An 18,849-nucleotide genomic window follows, 5' to 3' on the forward strand; every position below is an offset into this window, starting at 1 on the left:
AGGGAGCTGAACAGAGCAGTGCTGTGGGCAGGAGGGCACTGTTGGTGTGTGGGAGGTGCCGTGCACAGCTGGGGACAGGGAACACTGTCCTGAGTGCCAGGCTGTCCCTGCCCTGCCCTCTCAGGCACAGCACCACATCATCTTCTCTTGTTTCTGCATTCCTCTGATACTGTCACTGTTATCTGGTGCTCTCAGGGAGGCTCTGGGCTTTGCAGCAGCTGAGGCAGGCACTGCCCTTGGGATTCCTCCCAGGCAGCTGTGTCCATGGGAATGGGGTGTCCAAGCTTCCCTGTGACCTGTGGGGCTGTGGGCAAAGCAGTCCATGGGAAAGGGGAAGGAGCTGAGCCTCCCTCCCTGAGATGCCATCATGAGCACACCTGGGCATCTCCTTGCTGTGTCCTTCCAAGCTCTGAGCTTCCCTCCTGGGTAAAAATCTGTGCCAGAGCCTCTCAGAATTCCCTGAATGCCCCATGTGGAAGTGCAGAGATGCCACAAGTGAGGAAATGCTGTTGGGTTTGCCAAGGGAACAGTGAGTGTCCTTGGCAGAAGGAGGGGCTGTGACCTTGCTGAGAGACCTTTGGAGGGGGTGAGATATCCAGTGATCCCTCTGCTCTCAGCAGGGTCTGGTTTCTTCCCAGGGTGACAGGGGAGTGTGATTGTGCTCTGATTGCAGCCAAAGGTGCAAACCCAGGGCAGTTGGGAACAAGCCCATCCAGCCCCTCACCTGGCCCTGAGCCACAGGGAATCCCTTTGCCTCTCACATCTCTCAGTGGCAAACTCTGAGTACAGCAAAAATGCTGGGGATTTCTGACCTCAGAAACCAGGAATGATGTGTGGGTAGGAAAACATTCCTTAAAACTCCCTCCTGCTATCCTGTGGAACTGTGAGTGAAAATGCTACCAAGCCTTTCTGCATTAGGAGGGATTCCCCTAACAAATCTGCATTAGGAGGGATTCCCCTGACAAATCCTGAATATTCAGCCTTGTCCCTCTGCCCCATGGCCACAATCCCAGGGCAGCAGGGCAGGGATGGCTCCTGGAGAGCCCCACGCACAGGCCTGGCTGCTCATGGCACACTCAGACAGCACAAGTGGAGCTCAGGCAGGGACCTGGATGAAGGTTTTCCCAGAGAAGGAACACGGGTGGATGAGTCCCAGTGGGACAGTCTGCAGGGAATGGCACAGCTTTGGCTCAAAGCAGCCTCTCCTGACTTGTCACTGTCCTTTTCTCCATCAACAGGTCCCCATGGCCAGACACAGCAAATGTCCAACAGCAGCTCCATGACCCAGTTCCTCCTCCTGGCATTCACAGACACGTGGCAGCTGCAGCTCCTGCACTTCTGCCTCTTGCTGGGCATCTCCCTGGCTGCCCTCCTGGCCAACAGCCTCATCATCAGCGCCGTAGCCTGCGGCCACCACCTGCACACCTCATGTTCTTCTTCCTGCTCAACCTGGCCCTCACTGACCTGGGCTCCATCTGCACCACTGTCCCCAAAGCCATGCACAATTCCCTCTGGGACACCAGGGACATCTCCTATGTAGGATGTGCTGCCCAACTATTTTTGGTTTTTTTCTTCATTTCAGCAGAGTATTATCTCCTCACCATCATGTGCTACGACCACTCTGTGTCCATCTGCAAACCCCTGCACTGTGGGACCCTCCTGGGCAGCAGAGCTTGTGCCCACATGGCAGCAGCTGCCTGGGCCAGTGGCTTTCTCACTGCTCTGCTGCACACAGCCAATACATTTTCCCTGCCCCTGTGCCAGGGCAATGCCCTGGGCCAGTTCTTCTGTGAAGTGCCCCAGATCCTCAAGCTCTCCTGTTCACACTCCAGCCTCAGGGAACTTTGGCTCATGGTCATTACTGCTTGGATAACTTCTGGCTGTTTTGTGTTCATTGTTTTCTCCTATGTGCAGATGTTCAGGGCTTTGCTGAGGATCCCCTCTGAGCAGGGACAGCACAAAGCCTTTTCCACATGCCTCCCTCACCTGGCCGTGGTCTCCCTGGTTATCAGCACTGCCATGTTTGCCCTTGGTGCTGCAGAGAGCTCAGGGCAGCTGGGAGAGCTTGGAGGGAGCTGGGCTGGGCTGAGAGAAGCTGGCAGAGAAACCCATCAGTGTCCATCTCAGCCTGTGTTAGTGTGCAGGGGGAGGACTGAGCCCAGGGCTTGTGGGGCAGAGCCAGGGCCTGGGGAAGGGATGGAAAACAGGCAAGTGGCCGAGAGAGGAGGCTGCTCTGTGCCCTTGGTGGCACGGACAGAGCAGGGAGGGAGCCCAGGACATTTGTCAGCCCAGACTCTGTCCCCATGGTGGCATGGACAGAGCAGGGAGGGGGCCCAGGACATTTGTCAGCCCAGCCTCTGTCCCCAGCCGTTGCCAGCCCTGGCTGCTCAGCCCAGGTTTGCAGGTGAGTTTGGTTATGCCCCAGCTCCATCCTGCTGCAGGGCTCAGGGCCTGTTCCCAGTAATGGCCAGCCCTGCCTGGCCTCTCTCCTGGCCCTGAGCCTGGCAAAGCTATTTTGAATGTTAATGAGCCCTCAAGCATTGAATTCCTGAAGATCTAAAGGCTGAAAAAGCCTCTGGAGAGGTAAAATTCAGCAGCAACCTCCAAGTTGCTGAGGATGTCAGCAGCAACCACTGAGGCTATCCTTGCCAAGAGACCATGGGGGCAAGGAGAACATCCCTGGGGCTGGGGAAGCAGAATGCAGAGGCACCACTGGGTCCAGGTGGGAAATGAACTGTGGAATGTGGCTATGAAAGCCCTGCCTGGGCTGTGCCAAGCAGGACAGCCACGCCCTGACTCCCATGCCCTGGGAATGGGGGTCTGTGGCCTCACAGGATGCTTGTGGCTCTCCTGGGAGCAGTGGGATGTGGGCTGTGGAATGGTGAGTGCAGGTGTAAGGCCCCAAACAACTTTCTCAACGAGACCTTTGAAAGGAATTACAGTTGTTTGTGGACTCTAAGTAAAAGGCAATATTCCTATGGGAACTGTCTGTGAATAGAGGGAAATGTGGTGGTGCAATCCCAATTCTGGCCATGGGTGCCTGGAGGAGAAGGACAGTTCATTTCCACAGGAAGGACAGCAGAGTGCCCCAGTGTTTCAGTGGCACAAGAGAAGCGACTCTCAACATGTCAAGGTCAGTTGGAACAGTCAGGTGGCCCCTTGGAGACCAAACCAGGCAGACCTGTGCCATGTTCCCTTGACTTTACGGGGCCCTGTAGTGTCACAATGGCCCCTTTGTTCCATGGGGTTTTGCAGTGTCATAATAATCTGATTTGGTTCTGCAGCATCTCATTTCATGAGGCCACTCTGTGTCACCATGGAGCTTTGGTTCCATGCAGTCCAGCAGTGTCAAAAAGGCCCCTTGATTCCATGGGACCTCATAGTGTAACAATGATGTTCTTGGTTCCATGGGACCCCACAGTGTCACAATGTTCTCTTGGTTCCACAGGGCCCTGCACTGTCACAATGTCTCCCTGGTTCCTTGAGACTGTGAAGTATCTCAATATTCTCTCCATGGTTCCATGAGGCCTTGCAATGTCACAATGGACCTTCATCTCCAAGGGGTCTCACAGTGTCACAATGGTCTCCTGTGGTTCCACAGTGTCACAATGGACTCTTGGTTCTTTATGGTGCTGCAGTGTCCCAGTGGCCTCTAGGTTTGATGAGGTCCTGTAGGGTCACAATGGCCCCTTTGCTTCCATGAGGCCCAGCAGTGTCAAATTGCCCCTTGGTTCCACAAGCCCTGCAGTGTCACAATGGTCCCTTGGTTCCATGGAGCCACACACAGTCACTATGGTCCCCTTGGTTCCATGAGGCCCTGCAATGTCACAGTGGTCTCCATGATTCCATGAGGCTCAGCAGTGTCCCAATGGTCCCTTGGTCCCACAAGGCCCCACACTGTCACAGTGGTCTCTGTAGTTCCATGGGGCCCTGGGGTGGTGCATTCCTCCCTCCCCTTCTCAGGCTGCCCTGCGATCTGAGAAATGCTCCTTAGGCCTCAGCCTTGGCCAACAGCCCCTGGGCTCAGCTCCTCTGCAGCTGATCACAAACACTGTCTGCTCCCAGGCACTGCTGCTGTCCAACCAGCTCCTGCTTTCTTTAGGAGCAGCCTTGGGAACTGTTTTCCTTCCCTCAGTGGCACAACATCCCTGTTCTCACAGTGTCAGAGAAAGCTGTTGATGCGAAGTGCAGCCAGGATGAAACATTGCTGTGACTAAAGCCCATCTCTTGGGGCCCTATCAACAGGGCTCCAAAAGGAGCCCCTTGGAGCTCTCCTGGAGCAGTGAGCTCCCTCTGAGTGGGGCCTCTCCGAGCCGGGAACTCTCCCGTTTGCTGCACTTGGGGCATCCCCGAACAACGAGGGACCCTGGGCCGATCCCCCCACTCCTCCAGGCTCAACCCTTCGCCTGCTGGGGAGATGCAAAAGCATCCGCAGTGAGCATTTCCCTGCCCTCCAGGGCAATGTCTGACAGCTCCCTGGCACTGCCTCTTTCTGTCTGTGTGCACACACGTGTGCCTGTGCTCTGGAAATGGGGGAGAAATGCTGCTCTGGGAGGTGTTGAAGTGCCTTGGATATGTGAGTGATTTAGGCCTGTAAGTGAGGTTCAGTCATAAGGTATGAGCTAAGTGAAATGCTGCTAAGGGTTGTTCTTTTGCTAAGTTGTTAAGTTTAAGGTATAAGTTAAGGTTAATGTAGAAGTTAAGTTCTTTTAAGTTTGAGGCCGGTTAAGCTTTCAGGCCATATTCCTTTTATCCTTGCTCTCACTGTCCTTTTGTGTCACACACCCAACTAAACACACACACACACACAGGGACAGTTCTTGGTTCATTTCTGGTTTGATTGCCTGGATTTGCTTGCTTTTGTTGTTGCTTTTTTCCCTTGGTGTGCCTGAACTGTCCAGTCAGGAGCAGAGTGACTCTTGCCAAGGAACTTTGTTGTGCTGTCGTACTTAATATTAAATCTGGTGTTTGCTGATCCCTTTCTGGGGATTTTTTAAGTGCTCTCAAGCCCTCGTTCGTAACAGGGTGAAGGAGCCCTGGGCCAGGCTCTCACCCTGGGGGACACAGGGACACTGCCAGGGCATCACTGTCCCCTTGTCCCACCCCACAGGGCCCTGTCCCCTCTGTCCCCGTGTCAGGCTCTGGGGGATCGATCTCATGGAACATCCTCTGGGGGAGGCTGTGGCACTGGGGGGCAGGGGGGACCTGGGGGGAAAGGGGACCCTGCTGTGCACGAGCAGCGTTGGACTTGTCTGGGGGAACTGTGAGGGGGGCTGGGGCAGAGTGACCTCCCCAGTGACCTCACACAGCCACCCTTTGATGTCACACAGCCCTCCTGTGATGTCACACATCCATCCTGTGATGTCACACTTCACCCTGTGTTTCCAGCCCCCTCTGTGATGTCACACAGCCTTTGCTATGATCACATAATGCTGCCCTGTGATGTCACAGCCCATTCCATGATGTCACAACCTACTCTATGATGTCACACAGCTGTTCCATGTTTTCACAGCCCCCTTTGTGATGTCACATAACCACCCTGTGGTGTCACAAGTCCACTCTATGACCTCACAGCCTGCTGTGTGATGTCATTCAGCCACACTGTGATGCCACAGACCACTCTATGATGTCACATATCACACCCTGCTGTGGGCTGTCACAGCCTACTCTGTGGTGTCACAAGCCAGTCAGTTTTGACAAAGGAAAAATATTAGTCAAATTGCAAGGAAAATGGAGTGTCATTTTTTCCCAAAGTTTACAGTGACAGAAGAAGGGTCAATATGTTTAAACTAAACGAGAGTGCATTTAGATTTGTTATAAGGAAGGAACTTTTTACCATGAGATTGACACAAAACATCAACTGTTTTTCCAGAGAAGTTGATGCCCCATCCCAGCAATTGTCCAAGGACAGGAGCTTTGTGCCACCTGACATAGTGAAACCCCTCCTCTCCCCAAGGATGGAATTCCTGTTGTGTGGGTTCTCTGATGTGCTGGGTGACCTCACAACACTCCTGGCCAGAATGTCAGCTGAGGGCCAAGCAGGCTGCTGCAGTGGCAGTGACCTCACAGCCATCACCATTGCAGCCATGTCCCCTGGGCCTGGCTCTCCCCATTCCATGAGCTCCTGTTCTGTCACCAATGGTGTCCTGAGTTCTATCAAGACCCCACAGTGTCACAGTGTCCCCTTCATTCCATGAGGTTCTGTAGTGTCACAATGCACTCCTGGGTTCCATGAGGTGCCACAGAGTCACAATGGTCTCCCTTCATCTATGAGGCCCTGCAGTATCAGTACTTTGGTCTCTGTGGTTCCATGTGGCCACAAAGTGTCACAATGATCTCTGTGATTCCATTGGGAACACAAAAGCTTTCCATTAACATTGAGCAACACCTGCTTAACACATTCTTGGGCACATCTGTTTGTATTCAAAAGAGGGTTTAAAGGTGAGAATGGCACCATCAACTTCCATCTGCAACTGAGATCAAGGGAAAGGACAGGGACAGAGAATTCTCCTTCAATATACAGAGAATTCTGCTTACAGAGATCACTTCTGGTCACATTGTCCCTGGTAGAAAGGTGACATCATCAGAGGCAGCCTGTACTGAGCATGTGGTTCCTGAGTGGGGTTTGTTGTGTAGGAAACCTGCTCAGGCTTTTCTATTCTTTCCTCACAAACAGGAAAACTCCTCCTGGGCCCGTGTGCAGACAGAGCCCTGAGGAGAGCAGGTGGGACATGGAGCAGTGGGCTGGGACAGCCAGCTGCAGAGCTCAGGGGACAAGTTTGTGATGCAGGGAACAGGGATGTCAGTGCCAGGTGGGCAATGTCAGCCATGGTGAGGTTGGGGGTGAGGAGCAGGTTGTCCCAACAGGGTCAGCCCTCAAGGGGCTCATTCTTCTACATGCCCAGACCTCCTAAGGAGACATTCAGCATCAAAGTCACTTGGGGAATGCTTCTATCATGTGTTCTCGGAACAGAAATATAAAAAAATATTTCCTTGACGTTAAAGAAAAGTCATGGGTGCACTTTGAAAACTTCCTCCTTAAAAGAACACCAAACTGACTCCAATAGCCGTACAAGCCCTGAACACTTGAAGACGATGGAAGGCAGAGAAAGAACTTTTGAGGGCTTTCTGTAGTTTAATGAACCCCAAGGTGGAGCTGAGTCTGTGACCCTCCGGGACTGAGAGAAGGTTGAAGAAGCTGCTCAAGGAGTCAGAAACAAAATTCCAAGTCCCTTGGAGCATCATTGGGCGCCACTGAAGGCAGGGACTGCCAAAGGCTCCCCAGGGACTCGTGAGAGCAGATCCTTGGGGCCAGGATTGCAGGAAGCCAAAGGCTCTGAGCAGGGAACTGGAATGCTGAGAGAAGCCTGGGCTGGTTGGAGGAAGCAGAAAGGCCAAGGCCTAACCCCAGTGACCAGTTTGTGGGTGATTGTTGCTGTACTCCAGAATTGCCCTGGAAAAATCCCTGTGGAAGCCAAAGCAGGAGCAGCTGGGAAGGGCTGGCAATGCTGCTGCTGCTCCTGCTGGGAGCCCTGGCTAGGCCAGGCTGGCGCCCACTGCGCTGCGGCTCCTGCTGCTGCCAGAGCCGGGCGGGACTCGGGGACAGGGAATGGACATGGGGGGACAGCAAAGGCCGTGGGGCTGCAGTGATGTTGGTGCTCAGACCAGTGCCAGCACAGAGCTTTGGACATGAGGGGTCATGAGAGGCCATGCAAAGCCTCAGCCCTGGCAGGAGGGAGTCCTGCCATGTCTCCAGGGCAGGGCAGCTGTGGTGTGCCACAAGTGCAGATGTGGTGCAGAGCAGGCTCAGAGCACCTCTGTGTGGGGATGAGACCCTTCCCCAACTCCAAACCACACCAAAACCACCATAAATAGGACTATGGGTCTTCAGAAGCCACTGGCAACTTGGAAGTGACTACAGCTCAATCCCACTGTGAGAAGGAAGGGAATCTTCCCAGTGAGCTGCCATACAGCCACTATTAACAATGGGTGGCATTTAGAAGTATAACACTAATATATAATACAAACAAATAATAGTAACAACAATAACAAGAAATCAACCCCCAAATGCCAACACACAGCACTACACCAAAAGGATGAACCTCCTTTTTCTTTATTGCCCCAAGGCTCATGAGAAATAATCATGTTATATAATACCCAAAAACCCACACAGGAACAAGTTCCACTCCCTTCATCACCCCAACCTTTGGCTGTCTCATTCCAGACCCTGCCCCACACTCCAATCCCCACCCCAACCCATCCCACCCCTCCTGGACATCAAGACCCCCTTCCCAAGCCCTATTTTCCCCTCCAATTCCCATCCCACCCATCCTGCCCCACCCAATGCCCATCTCACCCCACCAGAACTGCATCCCACTTTGCCCAATCCCTTCCAATGTCATCCCACCCTGAGGGGCTGTGGAATTGAGTCATTTTGGGCAGGGATTGAGCTGGTTGGGGGTAAGATTGAATACTTTCCAGTGGAATTGACTGGTTTTGAGGCACTGGATGAACCCTCTTGGCTTTTCAAACACAAAATGGAGAAAGAAACTGTACCAAATACCCAGAAGCACCAAATCATCCAGAATAGCTCCTGAACACCAAACACCCCTCCCAAAGAGCAGTAAAACCATGAGGCTTTAGGTAATAAGGCTGGAGCAGAAGAAAAAGCTCTTCCTGCAGCCGGGGCTTGTGCAGGGCTTCTCTTACTGGTGGCTCCGTTGGTGTCTGGTCAAGTGAGAGCTCTGGGTGAAGCCTTTTCCACACTCGGGACACTCATAGGGTCTCTCCCCGGTGTGGATGCGCCGGTGGATGATGAGGGTGGAGTTGAGCTTGAAGCCTTTCCCACAGTCAGGGCAGCGGAATGGCCTCTCCTGTGTGTGAATCCGCTCATAGAGGAGGAGATTAGAGCTGCTCTGAAACCTCTTCCCACACTTGGGACACTTGTAGGGCCTCTCCCCAGTATGGATCCTCTGGTGGCGGATCAGGTGCGAGCTGTCTCTGAAGCTCTTCCCACATTCCCCACACTCATATGGCCGTTCCCCAGTGTGGATCATCTGGTGGCAGATAAGTTGGGATCTCCTGGTGAAACTCGTCCCACATTCCCCACACTTGTAGGGCCGTTCCCCAGTGTGGATCATCTGGTGGCGGATCAGGAGAGAGCTTGTCCTGAAGCTCTTCCCACATTCCAAGCACTTGTAGGGCTTCTCCCCAGTGGGAAGCTGCTCATGGGCCACCTGCTCATAGCTCTGGCTTGATTGCTGGCCAATTTCCTGGCACAGGGTGGGTCTTTTCTCCTCACAGCACCCTGGGCTTGGTTTGGAGCCTCTCCTTGTGTGGGATCTCCGGGGCTTTTCCTCCCCATTGGACTCCTGTGCCATGGAGCTGTTCAAATCAGCCTCTTCCATGAGGTTCTCCAGGGAAGATTTTTCCTCCATGGTCTCCATTCCCAGCTCATTGCCTGGGGGTGGAAACACGAGAGGATTTTAGATTTGCCTACATGCCAAAAGGAAAGGGGAAGGAGATTCGCCTCAGTCCATTCTTGGCAGGACAGTGTCAGCAGCAGGGTTGTCCTGCAGCCAGGGACGATGTTGGGCTGGAAGATGGAGAAAAAAAGAGGGGGAAAGGGGCAGTGACTTCCTCCTCACCTGCCTGGCTGTCCTGGGGCATCTTCCTCTTCCTCACAGCCTTCTCCTCCATCCAGCCAAGGTTTGGGAATGGGAAATCCTGGTTTGGAGGGGAAAAACAAGGTGTAAGCATGTATGTTAGGTTTGAAGGTCCTCCTGCTCGAGTCCATTTCTAGAAGTCACAGGGCATCTGGTGTCCATAAAAACCTCCAGAGCACTATGATTTTGAAAAAAAAAAACCAACAAAAAAACCCCCAAAACAATCCCAGGAGTTCCCTTCTTTGGTCTCTCCACTTTGGAATTCTGGGGGTCCCTCCCATCCTGGCTGCTGGGGGTTCTGCATGTATTGGGCTTCCCACATCTAGATGGACCCCAGCCTCCCTTTGCTTTTGTGGGTCCTTGGAATCCCCAGATTTCTTCCTCTCCAGTCTCCCCACTTTGGGGTCATGCTGGTCCCTCTCCTCCAGGGTCCCCTCACTTAGGGATGCCAGGGGATTTTGGGTTTTCCATAGGTTGCTTCTCCCCTAAGTGCTTCAGGGTGTGGGTGTCCAAGGAGTCACCTCTCTCCCCCACCCCAGGCTTTTGAATTTTCCAGATGTCCTGGCATTTCCCCCTTCTCTGGGCTCCCCACTTCGGGGTCCTTGGGGTCACAGGGTTCCCCACCTCCAGACTCCCTCTCCTCCAGACTGCCAGCAGTCCCCCGGTCCTGGTATTGCCCTCTCCATCCTCCACACTCTGGACATCCCACAGTTCCTCCCATCTGGTTCTCCCTGGGGGTCCCACAGCCCCCTGGCTCTGGGCTGGAGGTGGCAGTGCTTGCTTTGGGAAACCCAACCCTCACTGCAAGGGGGGTCCTTGCATCCCTCTGCCCACCACTGGGGCTCTGCTGGCAGCCACCACCCAGAAACACCTCCCAGGGACACACCAACACCCCCCAAGGGATGTTTTTGGCACAGCTTGGAAGTAATTCATACTCCAAACATCCAAAACCACTGTGCTCATTTAAACTAAACTGTCAGGATAAATGAATCCCACTCAACTGCCCCAACAGACATTACAGGTCAGACTAACAATTCACTAAAGAGATTACAATAAATGCAATGATACAGAGAAAACTGCTTTTAACCCACAAAGATTGAGTACAACCTGGCTGCCTGTAGGTCAGAGCGATGGTCGAGATCCTACCAAATGGTGGTCTTGTGGAAGTTCCGCTCCTCCTCTGGATCAGTTGAGTGGAAGTGGTGTCCCACATCCCCAAAGCCAGATTTTATACGCTCAGGTTCAGGTGGGAATGCTCAGTACCTCCACCTGGGCAGGGAGTCTGACAATGCAATGATGTCATCCTGTGAGTCATGGGATATTTGGGGAGCCTTTGATGGTCTAAATTGTCTCAGCTGCCCATTGTGCTGGTGCCATTGAGTCCACGATGGCCCATTAGCAGAGATGACCCCTCAGGCTGGGTGGGACTGTGCTGGTGCTTCCCTGGAGGGAGTTATCACTGCTCAGTCATTGGTGTGAAGAAACAGAAAACTGTCTTTGCCTTGCAGGGTTTGCCTCTTCTTCCTTATCTCATTTAACACCCAGCTCGTAGCCTGAGGGATCAGGGGTGCACTGGGCAGCTCCTGCAAACGACCTCTCATCAGCAGCTCATCAGAAAGGACCTAAGGGGAGCAGAATGACCACTTTGGTTACAGTTTAGCACTCTGTGGGTGTAACCAAAGTGCTAAACTGTAACCAGGACAGGCTGGCAGTGAGATTTCAGTGAGCGATATTTAAAATCTTTTTTAAAAGGGTGCTGAGGTCAGTAAGACGGATCCATGCCACCAGCATATTTAGAAAGTAAATCCTGACTTCTCTTTTTCAAAGAAAAAAAATCAGTTACCTCTTCATCCAAAGTTACAGAAGAATTTTCAATACACACTTCAGTTTTGTTTTTATCTTTCATATTTTATCTAATTTTTTTTCCTTTTCCCTTTTATTTTCTTGAAAGACAAAAATGAGTGTCCATTGCTCCTGGTTCTCATGTGGAGCAGCTCCCTTCCTGCTGGCTGAGCTGCTCAGGCAGAGCCCAGCAGCTCCTGGCCCCTGCAGAGCTGAGGCTTTTCCCTGTCGCTGTGCACAGACTGATGGAGCAGCACTGCTGAACATGGGGACAACCCAGAGGGACCAGAAGAGCTGCCTTTGCTTCCCTTGAAGCTCCAAGGGCCAAACTCTGAGCAGACACGGCTGGAAGAGACTGGCAGGCTCCCTGTTTGCTGTGCTGCCCCACTTGTGAGGGGCCCAGCTTTGCGTGAGGCACAGTGAGAACAAGGGGCAGCTCCCTCCCAGCCCTGCAGCCAAGGGACCCCTCTGGCCCCAGGGCTTGGGGCACTGTCAGCACCTGCTGCTTCAGCCACTGCTTCTGCTGGCATTGAGAGCAACAACCAAACTGTGGCTGATCAACAGAACAGGTGATGTTGCAATATGAAACTAGCTAGCAGAAAATAGAAGAATTTCCAAAAGGGGGGTAAAGGAAGCAGGAATTCATCCTTCTCCCCACTCTAACACATGTTATTATTGTGCAAGTTTGTTTCAATATCATAAACAACTTTGAACACTCAAGTGTGTCCTCATCAGCTAAAAAGCTAAGTGTGTCCAGATGTGAGACAAGGAGCCACTAAAGCCACAGAAGCAAAAAGAACTGCTGAATACCCTTGCAACTGTGAGATCTACAGCCAGAGGCTCCTTTTATTTGAATAAAATTAACTCCAGACAAAGAGGAACACAAAAGAACAATATTAGACAATAAAATAAAGAGTTAATCCATTAAAAGCTGCAATGAAACACAAAAATTCCAAAATTAAACTAATTAAATAGTTTCCTTTTTTATATTCCCAGAACAGTGTTACCCACAGGGTTGTTCCTGGATCAGTCCCAGCTGTCATAGCAGAACCTTGTAATAATTGTATGCCTTCAGATGCAAGAGGGCAAGTAAGCCAGAAAGAAAAGAGTGGTACCCTTTTTAACACACACATATAAAAAAATGGCCACATTAGTAATTACCGTATAGACTTAAATCTAAATTTGGAAAATTGATATATACCCATATGTAAATCAGACCAAAATAATTGTCTTTAAAATGAAAAGGTTTCAAAAGTGATGGCTAAGTCTAACAAGGATAGCACTTTGTGTTTGCCGTGGAACAGAAGGAAATCCATCTGAAATTAATTACTGGAATCGGAAAATCTTTACATGTGTGACACTTCCAAATAATGAGTCTGAATGAGGCTACTTGTCACACAATCTACTATTAATTGCCCCTCCTGGGGTCAATGTTCCCCAGCTGCTCCTCATCATCTTCTGATTCAGAAGTCATCTCTGCCTCTTTTTCCTGGTCCCTTGCTGGTCCCTTGTGTAACAGTCTCCTTTTTTCACTTACTTGCTTAGGTGTTTTTGAAGGAATGTGTTCCGCAATTAATTTATTTATGTTTCTCTTTCCTTCAAACTGTGGCTCCAGTTTAATCAAAAGCTGTTCCTCCTCTTTTGTCCACACTCTTTTGTGTGCTCCTCGGGCAGAGCTCTTTTTGGGGCGGGATGCAGCCATCCTTTCCTGCTTCATGGTCACAGGATGCATATGACTCTTGTGTTGACCAAGGCCAATCTTGGTCAAAAAATTCCTACCACAGACATGACAGATCCACCCCCCAGCTGGAGACCCCTTGCACTTGGGATAGTGACAAGCAACACTATGAAAGTTAGTGTTTTGCTTACCACACTTAGCACACTGAAACCAAACCCTGCTTTTCCCATGGGCTCTTTTCAGGTGTTCAGTCAAGCCCGACGCACGGCGCATCCGGGTCCCACAGCATGGACAGGCTGAATTTTTGTTGGGAATCATCACCATTTGGATGTCCTCTCGTGCTGAATCAGTGCTGTTTGCTGGTCCAGGGTGGGATGTGCTCGGTGTGCCACCCTTTGGTTCGTCACTGTTTCTTCTGCCACTGTTCTCTCTGGTGCTCTGGCGGCAGCTGTTTTTTCCCATGTTGTGTTTAGGTCAAAGATCTTAGTGTACCTCCAGCAGCCTGGCCAAATCCTTCCACAGCATGGGTAAAATGTACATTCTCATTAGTCAAACAAAACAATCCCGAGTTATAAAATTCCAATCTCACCAGCTCTGTTTCATTTCCCACCAAATCACAGAGGGGCAGATTGTGAATTTCTGGACATCAGGTCCAGCAATTTATCGGTCCGGGGGGGGGTCAACCCCCACCCTTCTGAACACCAGATCAACCCAGTCTAAAGAACTGGTCTGGCTGCCAGTCATTCCCTGGAATAAACATATCAACTGCCCCATTTTACAGCTCCAGAAAATTTTAGGCAAGATGAAGTTGGAGGGAGGACTCAGTCAGCAGAGGATTCCCCCAACCACTTGTGTATCTTGCTCAGCACAAGCCCATGGCATAGGTTTAGAGTAAAAAGCTACACAGCTCTTACCTTAGGCTTGTTTCACCCTCTGAACAATACTGTTGGCTGGGGAATCCAAGAGTCTTTTGCCAGTCTGTCCTGTTTGTCAACCAAGTTCCTGAATGCCTGCAGAAAGGTGTGAAGCCTCCCTGCTAAGAGCCACTCCCTGAGAGCCCTCTGATCATGGGCCTCTGGCATTATATCACTCCTCTGATAATTGGCCCACAGTTACCCCTCCTTCAGGCAGCTCCCTGTGTCCCAGCTGTTCCTGGTCTGCCCCTGATTGATAACTCATCCCAGGTGCTTTCCCACACCCACAGCCAGTCCCCTGGGCTGAAAATCTTTTATCCTTGATTTGTTTGGCTGTTTAGTATGGAATGTGTTCTTAAGTAAGTTTATTGATAATTTTGTTGCCCCTGAACTGTTCTCTGAAGGAACACTGACAGCACACACACAATCCCAGCGACTCCATAGGGACATCCCAAGAGTCTCCCATTTGCCAAACCACCTGCATGGAGATTGCAGTCTACAACAGGGTCTCAGGGGTGACATGCCACGTGTTTCCATGCTGCTAAGGAGCTGGCAGGTCACAGGCACTCACAGGGGCTCCATGGTGACATCCCTGCACTCTCCATCCTCCTAAAGGGCTGGGAAGTCACTGACAGTCACAGCTGCCCCCTGGGCATGTTCCAGCCATCTCCAGGCTGCCAAAGAGCCAAGAGATCACATGTAGGGGTTTGACCCTGACTAAAGGCCAGGCACCCCTGCTCTCTCTTGCCGCAGGCATGCAGGAGAGGGGAAAGGAAAAAATCCTGTTAAACACACACCAAATTCATGAGTTAAGTGAGATAGGACATTGACAAGGGGATGCATGGAAAAAAAGGGCAAGCAGGCTTCAAACTTAAAGTTGCAAAGTGAGTTAATTACCTAACTGAGTCGGAGGAAAAATGAGTGGTAAAAATAAGAACCCTCTTAAGAACCCATTTTCTATTCACTCCCTTCCCTCCTATCAACCAACAGCTCGGGTAGGGGACAGGGTTTGGGGTATTTTCTTAGTCCATAGAGCAAACCCATAAACCTATTCATCACCACAATTCTTCTACTAAAAATACTATTTGTGTCTGCTCATTCTCTCTCTCTTAAGACAGTTTCTCTGCTCTCACCCCTTCCCTCTTAAGAAGCAGTTTCTCTGCTCACCCCCCTCCCTCTTTCCAACCAACAGCACAGGCAGGGACAGGGTAAGGGGTTTGTTCTCTGGTCAGTCTGTCGGGGAGACGAGTCTTCTACTTAGCCAAGGGGTCTCCCCCACGAGAGACGGTCCTCTGGGAACTTCATTGGCATGGGTCCAATCTCACGAGCAACATCCCACCCAAATTTCTTCTGCAACGTGAGTCCTCTGGTCCATAAGGTGCAGACTCTCCCGAGCTGAGGCCAGGCTGCTTCCACCCCAGGACCAAGGCCTTTCTCTCCCTTGCAAGGCCTTTACAGCTTTAACTCTTTATATGAGACTCCCACAGCTTCCTCCAGGCATCCACCAGCTCCTCTGGCATGGGCTGTGGGTGGATCTCTGCACCCCTGTGGATTCCATGGGCTGCAGGGTGTCCACCTGCTCCCCCCATAGTCTTCACCACAGCTCATCTATGAATGTACTGAGGTAGCCCTGAATCCCCTCATCTAGACCATCAGGAGAGGCAAGGAACAGGATCATCCTGGAGGATTCCAGGCATTCCATGGAGCCAGATTTCAGGCTTATGGCTGTTTCATCTCTGGGTGTCCCTGAGACCATGGGTGTCCTGATGGATCTGACTTTCTCCCTGACCCCAAATTCTCCTATTCTGGATTTTGTTCAGGGGTAAATGGGCTCCTCTGGCTGATTCCCATGACTGTGTGTGGTGTGATGATCCTGGCTGGATTCCTGGTGTCCCCCAAATCTGTTACATCCCTCTCCCCTCCACACCTGGGTGGGGAAAAAATACAAGGAAAGGCTCCTGAGCTGGGATAAGGGCAGGAAGAGATCCTGTATGGATTCTGGGCAAAGGGGAGTCGACTGGGGGATACTAATTGGATTTATCCCCCGTCAGAATCAGAGCAGGAAAAATGAGAAGTAAAACAAATCCTAACCCACCTTTTCCCAATCCCTGCCTCCCTCCTAGGTCTCACTTTATTCCTGATTCTCTCCCCCCTCCCTCCCAGTGGCTCAGGGAGACAGGAATGGGGGTCATGGTCCACCCCAAAATTTCTCACAGAAGGTCTTGTTGAGTCACAAGGTGCAGAAAGTACCCTCAACACTCCCATATGATTTAGGGTAAAATAGAAATTATTAATTTAAAAGAACTAGAAGCTGGATAGTAATAATAATAATAATAACTTTTGAACTGATTTAGAGGGCCAGAGGTTGGATAATGATTTACTAAGATTTGCTTGCTGAAAACCACTTATTATTCGCCTAATGATTTTGTGCCTACCTAGTATCGGGGAGGATAGAGAGAAGAGAGCCAAATAATTGAGAAAAACCACTAAGTGTGACCAAGCTTCCCGCCCTTGGACCCCAGGACCGGTACAAGTTGGTTCTCAGGCTTGGACTTGGACCAAGAACCAAGGGAACATGTGCAAGGGAACAGGGTGAACAGTTCATCGTGAGAAGGACTATTGATTTTCCCATCATTAATTATTTGGGACCCCTGTCCACAATTAATCTGAGACACTTTGCTTGCACGAGCATATTTAAATGAACTTTGAACTCATTATAATACGAAGCTGGGATAGGTAATGAATAGGTATAGGGTCTTTGTCTAACTTTATGCATATGTAACCTGTAAGCTAATATAAACCTAGTGAAGAGCTGCTGACAGTGTGCATGCTTCTGGAGGGGCTACCGCCCATGCACCCCAGCTGGAATAAACACATACCTACTTCATAACTATCTGAGTTGTGGAGTCTATGCCATGCTTCACCCTCCTTTCTCTTCTGCCTCTCTTGGCCTGCTCTGTTTCTCTCACAGTGTCTCTCTTTAGCCAGGGCAGCTGCCAGCCAAAGACCCTCTGCTGATTTTGTTCCCAGTCCATGAGCTAAAACAACCATGGATGAAGTGATGAAGGCTGGCAGTGAAATGTCATTGTAAGATTTTACTCCACTTGGCTTTTGGCTCCTCCTTCTGAGGAGCTTTGTCTTCAAGGGCAGAAACATCTTTTCCTTGCAGGAAACTGGAATTCCAGACCCTTGCAGTGTGTGCCATTGATCCCGGAGCAGAATTCCTGAGGCTCCTAGGGTGCTGGTCCTGCCATGCCTCCCAATGGAGCTGTGCAGGGCCAGGTGACAAGGTCCAGCAGCTGTGTTGGTTCTGCAATGTCACAATGGTCCATTGGTTCCATGAGTTTCCATCCTGTCAGAAATGGACTCCTTGGTTCCCCAGTGTCTCAATGGCCGCTTGGGTCCATGACGTTCCCCAGTGTCACAATGATCTCCTTGGCTTCCTGAGGCCCAGCAGTGTCACAATGGAATAATGGTTCCATGAGGTTCTGTAGTGTCACCATGGTCTCCTTGGATCCTCAGGGTCAGAATGGACATTTAAGATGACATTTTATCACCATGTGTCCTTGATCCAATGACCTTCCATACTGCCAAAAATGGTTCATTAGTTCCCATGATGCCCTCCCGTGTCCCAGTGGATATTTGGTTCTGTGAAGTTCTTCAGTGTCACAATGGTCTCGCTGCTTCCATGAGGCCCTGCAGTGTCACAATGCTCCACAGGTTCCATGAGCTCCTGTTCTGTCACCGATGGTCTCCTGAGTTCCTATGAGGCCCAACAGTGTCACAGTGTCCCCTTCATTCCATGAGGTTCCGTAGTGTCACAACGCACTCCTGGGTTCCATGAGGCCCCACTGTGTCACAATGGCCCCTTGATTCCATGAGTTCACCATGGCCCATTAGCAGAGATGACCCCTCAGGCTGGGTGGGACTGTGCTGGTGCTTCCTCAAAGGGAGTTATCACAGCTGAGTCATTGCCAAGATAGGCAGGCAGTAAAATTTCATTGCACTATCCTGCTCCACTTGGCTTTCAGTCTCACAAGAGCTCTGCCTTCAACGGCAGGAACATCTTTTCCTTGCTGGAAACTGGAATCCCAGCCCATTGCAGTGTCTGCCATGGTGAAGCACTGATAGACTCCACAACTCAGAAAGTTATGAAGTAGGTATGCTTTTATTCCAGCTGGGGTGCATGGGCAGCAGCCCCTCCAAAGGCATGCACACCGTCAGCAGCTCTTCACTTGGTTTACATTAGGTTACATATGCATAAAGTTACACAATGCTTCTATACATACTCATTACCTATCCCAGCTTTGTATTATAATGAGTTCAAAGTTCATTTAAATATGCTCACACAAGCTCAGTGTCACAGATTAATTGTGGGCAAGGGTCCCGAAAATAAATGAGGGATAAAGTTAGTAGTCTTCCTCAGGATGAACTCTTCACCTTGGTTCCTTGCACATGCCCCCTTGGTTCTTGGTCTAAGTCCAAACCTTAGAACTCACTTGAGCCAGTTCTGAGGTCTGAGAGCAGGATGTTCAGTCAAACTCAGTAATTTTTATCAATTATTTGGCTTTCCTTTCTATATCCTCCCTTTTACTGGGTAGGCAAAAATCATTAAGCAAGTGATATATTGTTTTCAGCAAGCAGTTCTTAGTAAATCATTATCCAAACTCAGGCCACCTAAGTAAGTTCCAGAAGATTATTATTCAGCTTCTAGCCCCCCTAAATTAGTAACTTCTACCCCTGTAAATCC

At 50.7% G+C, this 18,849-nt stretch overlaps 1 protein-coding gene across 5 annotated transcripts in view; it reads right to left on the reverse strand.

Moving 5' to 3' along the window:
- The window catches only part of LOC146421070 (uncharacterized), a 391,077-nt gene that overhangs the window by 189,392 nt on the left and 182,836 nt on the right, over positions 1-18,849 (reverse strand). For 2 of the 5 annotated variants that reach the window (XM_085047612.1, XM_085047611.1), the window contains 2 exons: positions 9,648-9,726; positions 8,493-9,460 (listed from right to left, as the gene is read on the reverse strand). The exons of 2 other annotated variants lie outside the window; for them this stretch is intronic. In XM_085047612.1, the coding sequence (XP_084903738.1) occupies positions 8,706-9,460; positions 9,648-9,726 (834 nt within the window). In that variant the 3' untranslated portion in view covers positions 8,493-8,705. Of the gene's footprint in view, positions 1-8,492; positions 9,461-9,647; positions 9,727-10,772; positions 10,986-18,849 lie in introns of those variants that run through there. One more of the 5 variants, XM_085047613.1, reaches the window with a different exon arrangement.

Source organism: Lichenostomus cassidix, unplaced genomic scaffold, assembly GCF_008360975.1.
Source record: "Lichenostomus cassidix isolate B80296 unplaced genomic scaffold, HeHo_3.0 HiC_scaffold_43, whole genome shotgun sequence".
Taxonomy (NCBI): Eukaryota; Metazoa; Chordata; class Aves; order Passeriformes; family Meliphagidae; genus Lichenostomus; species Lichenostomus cassidix.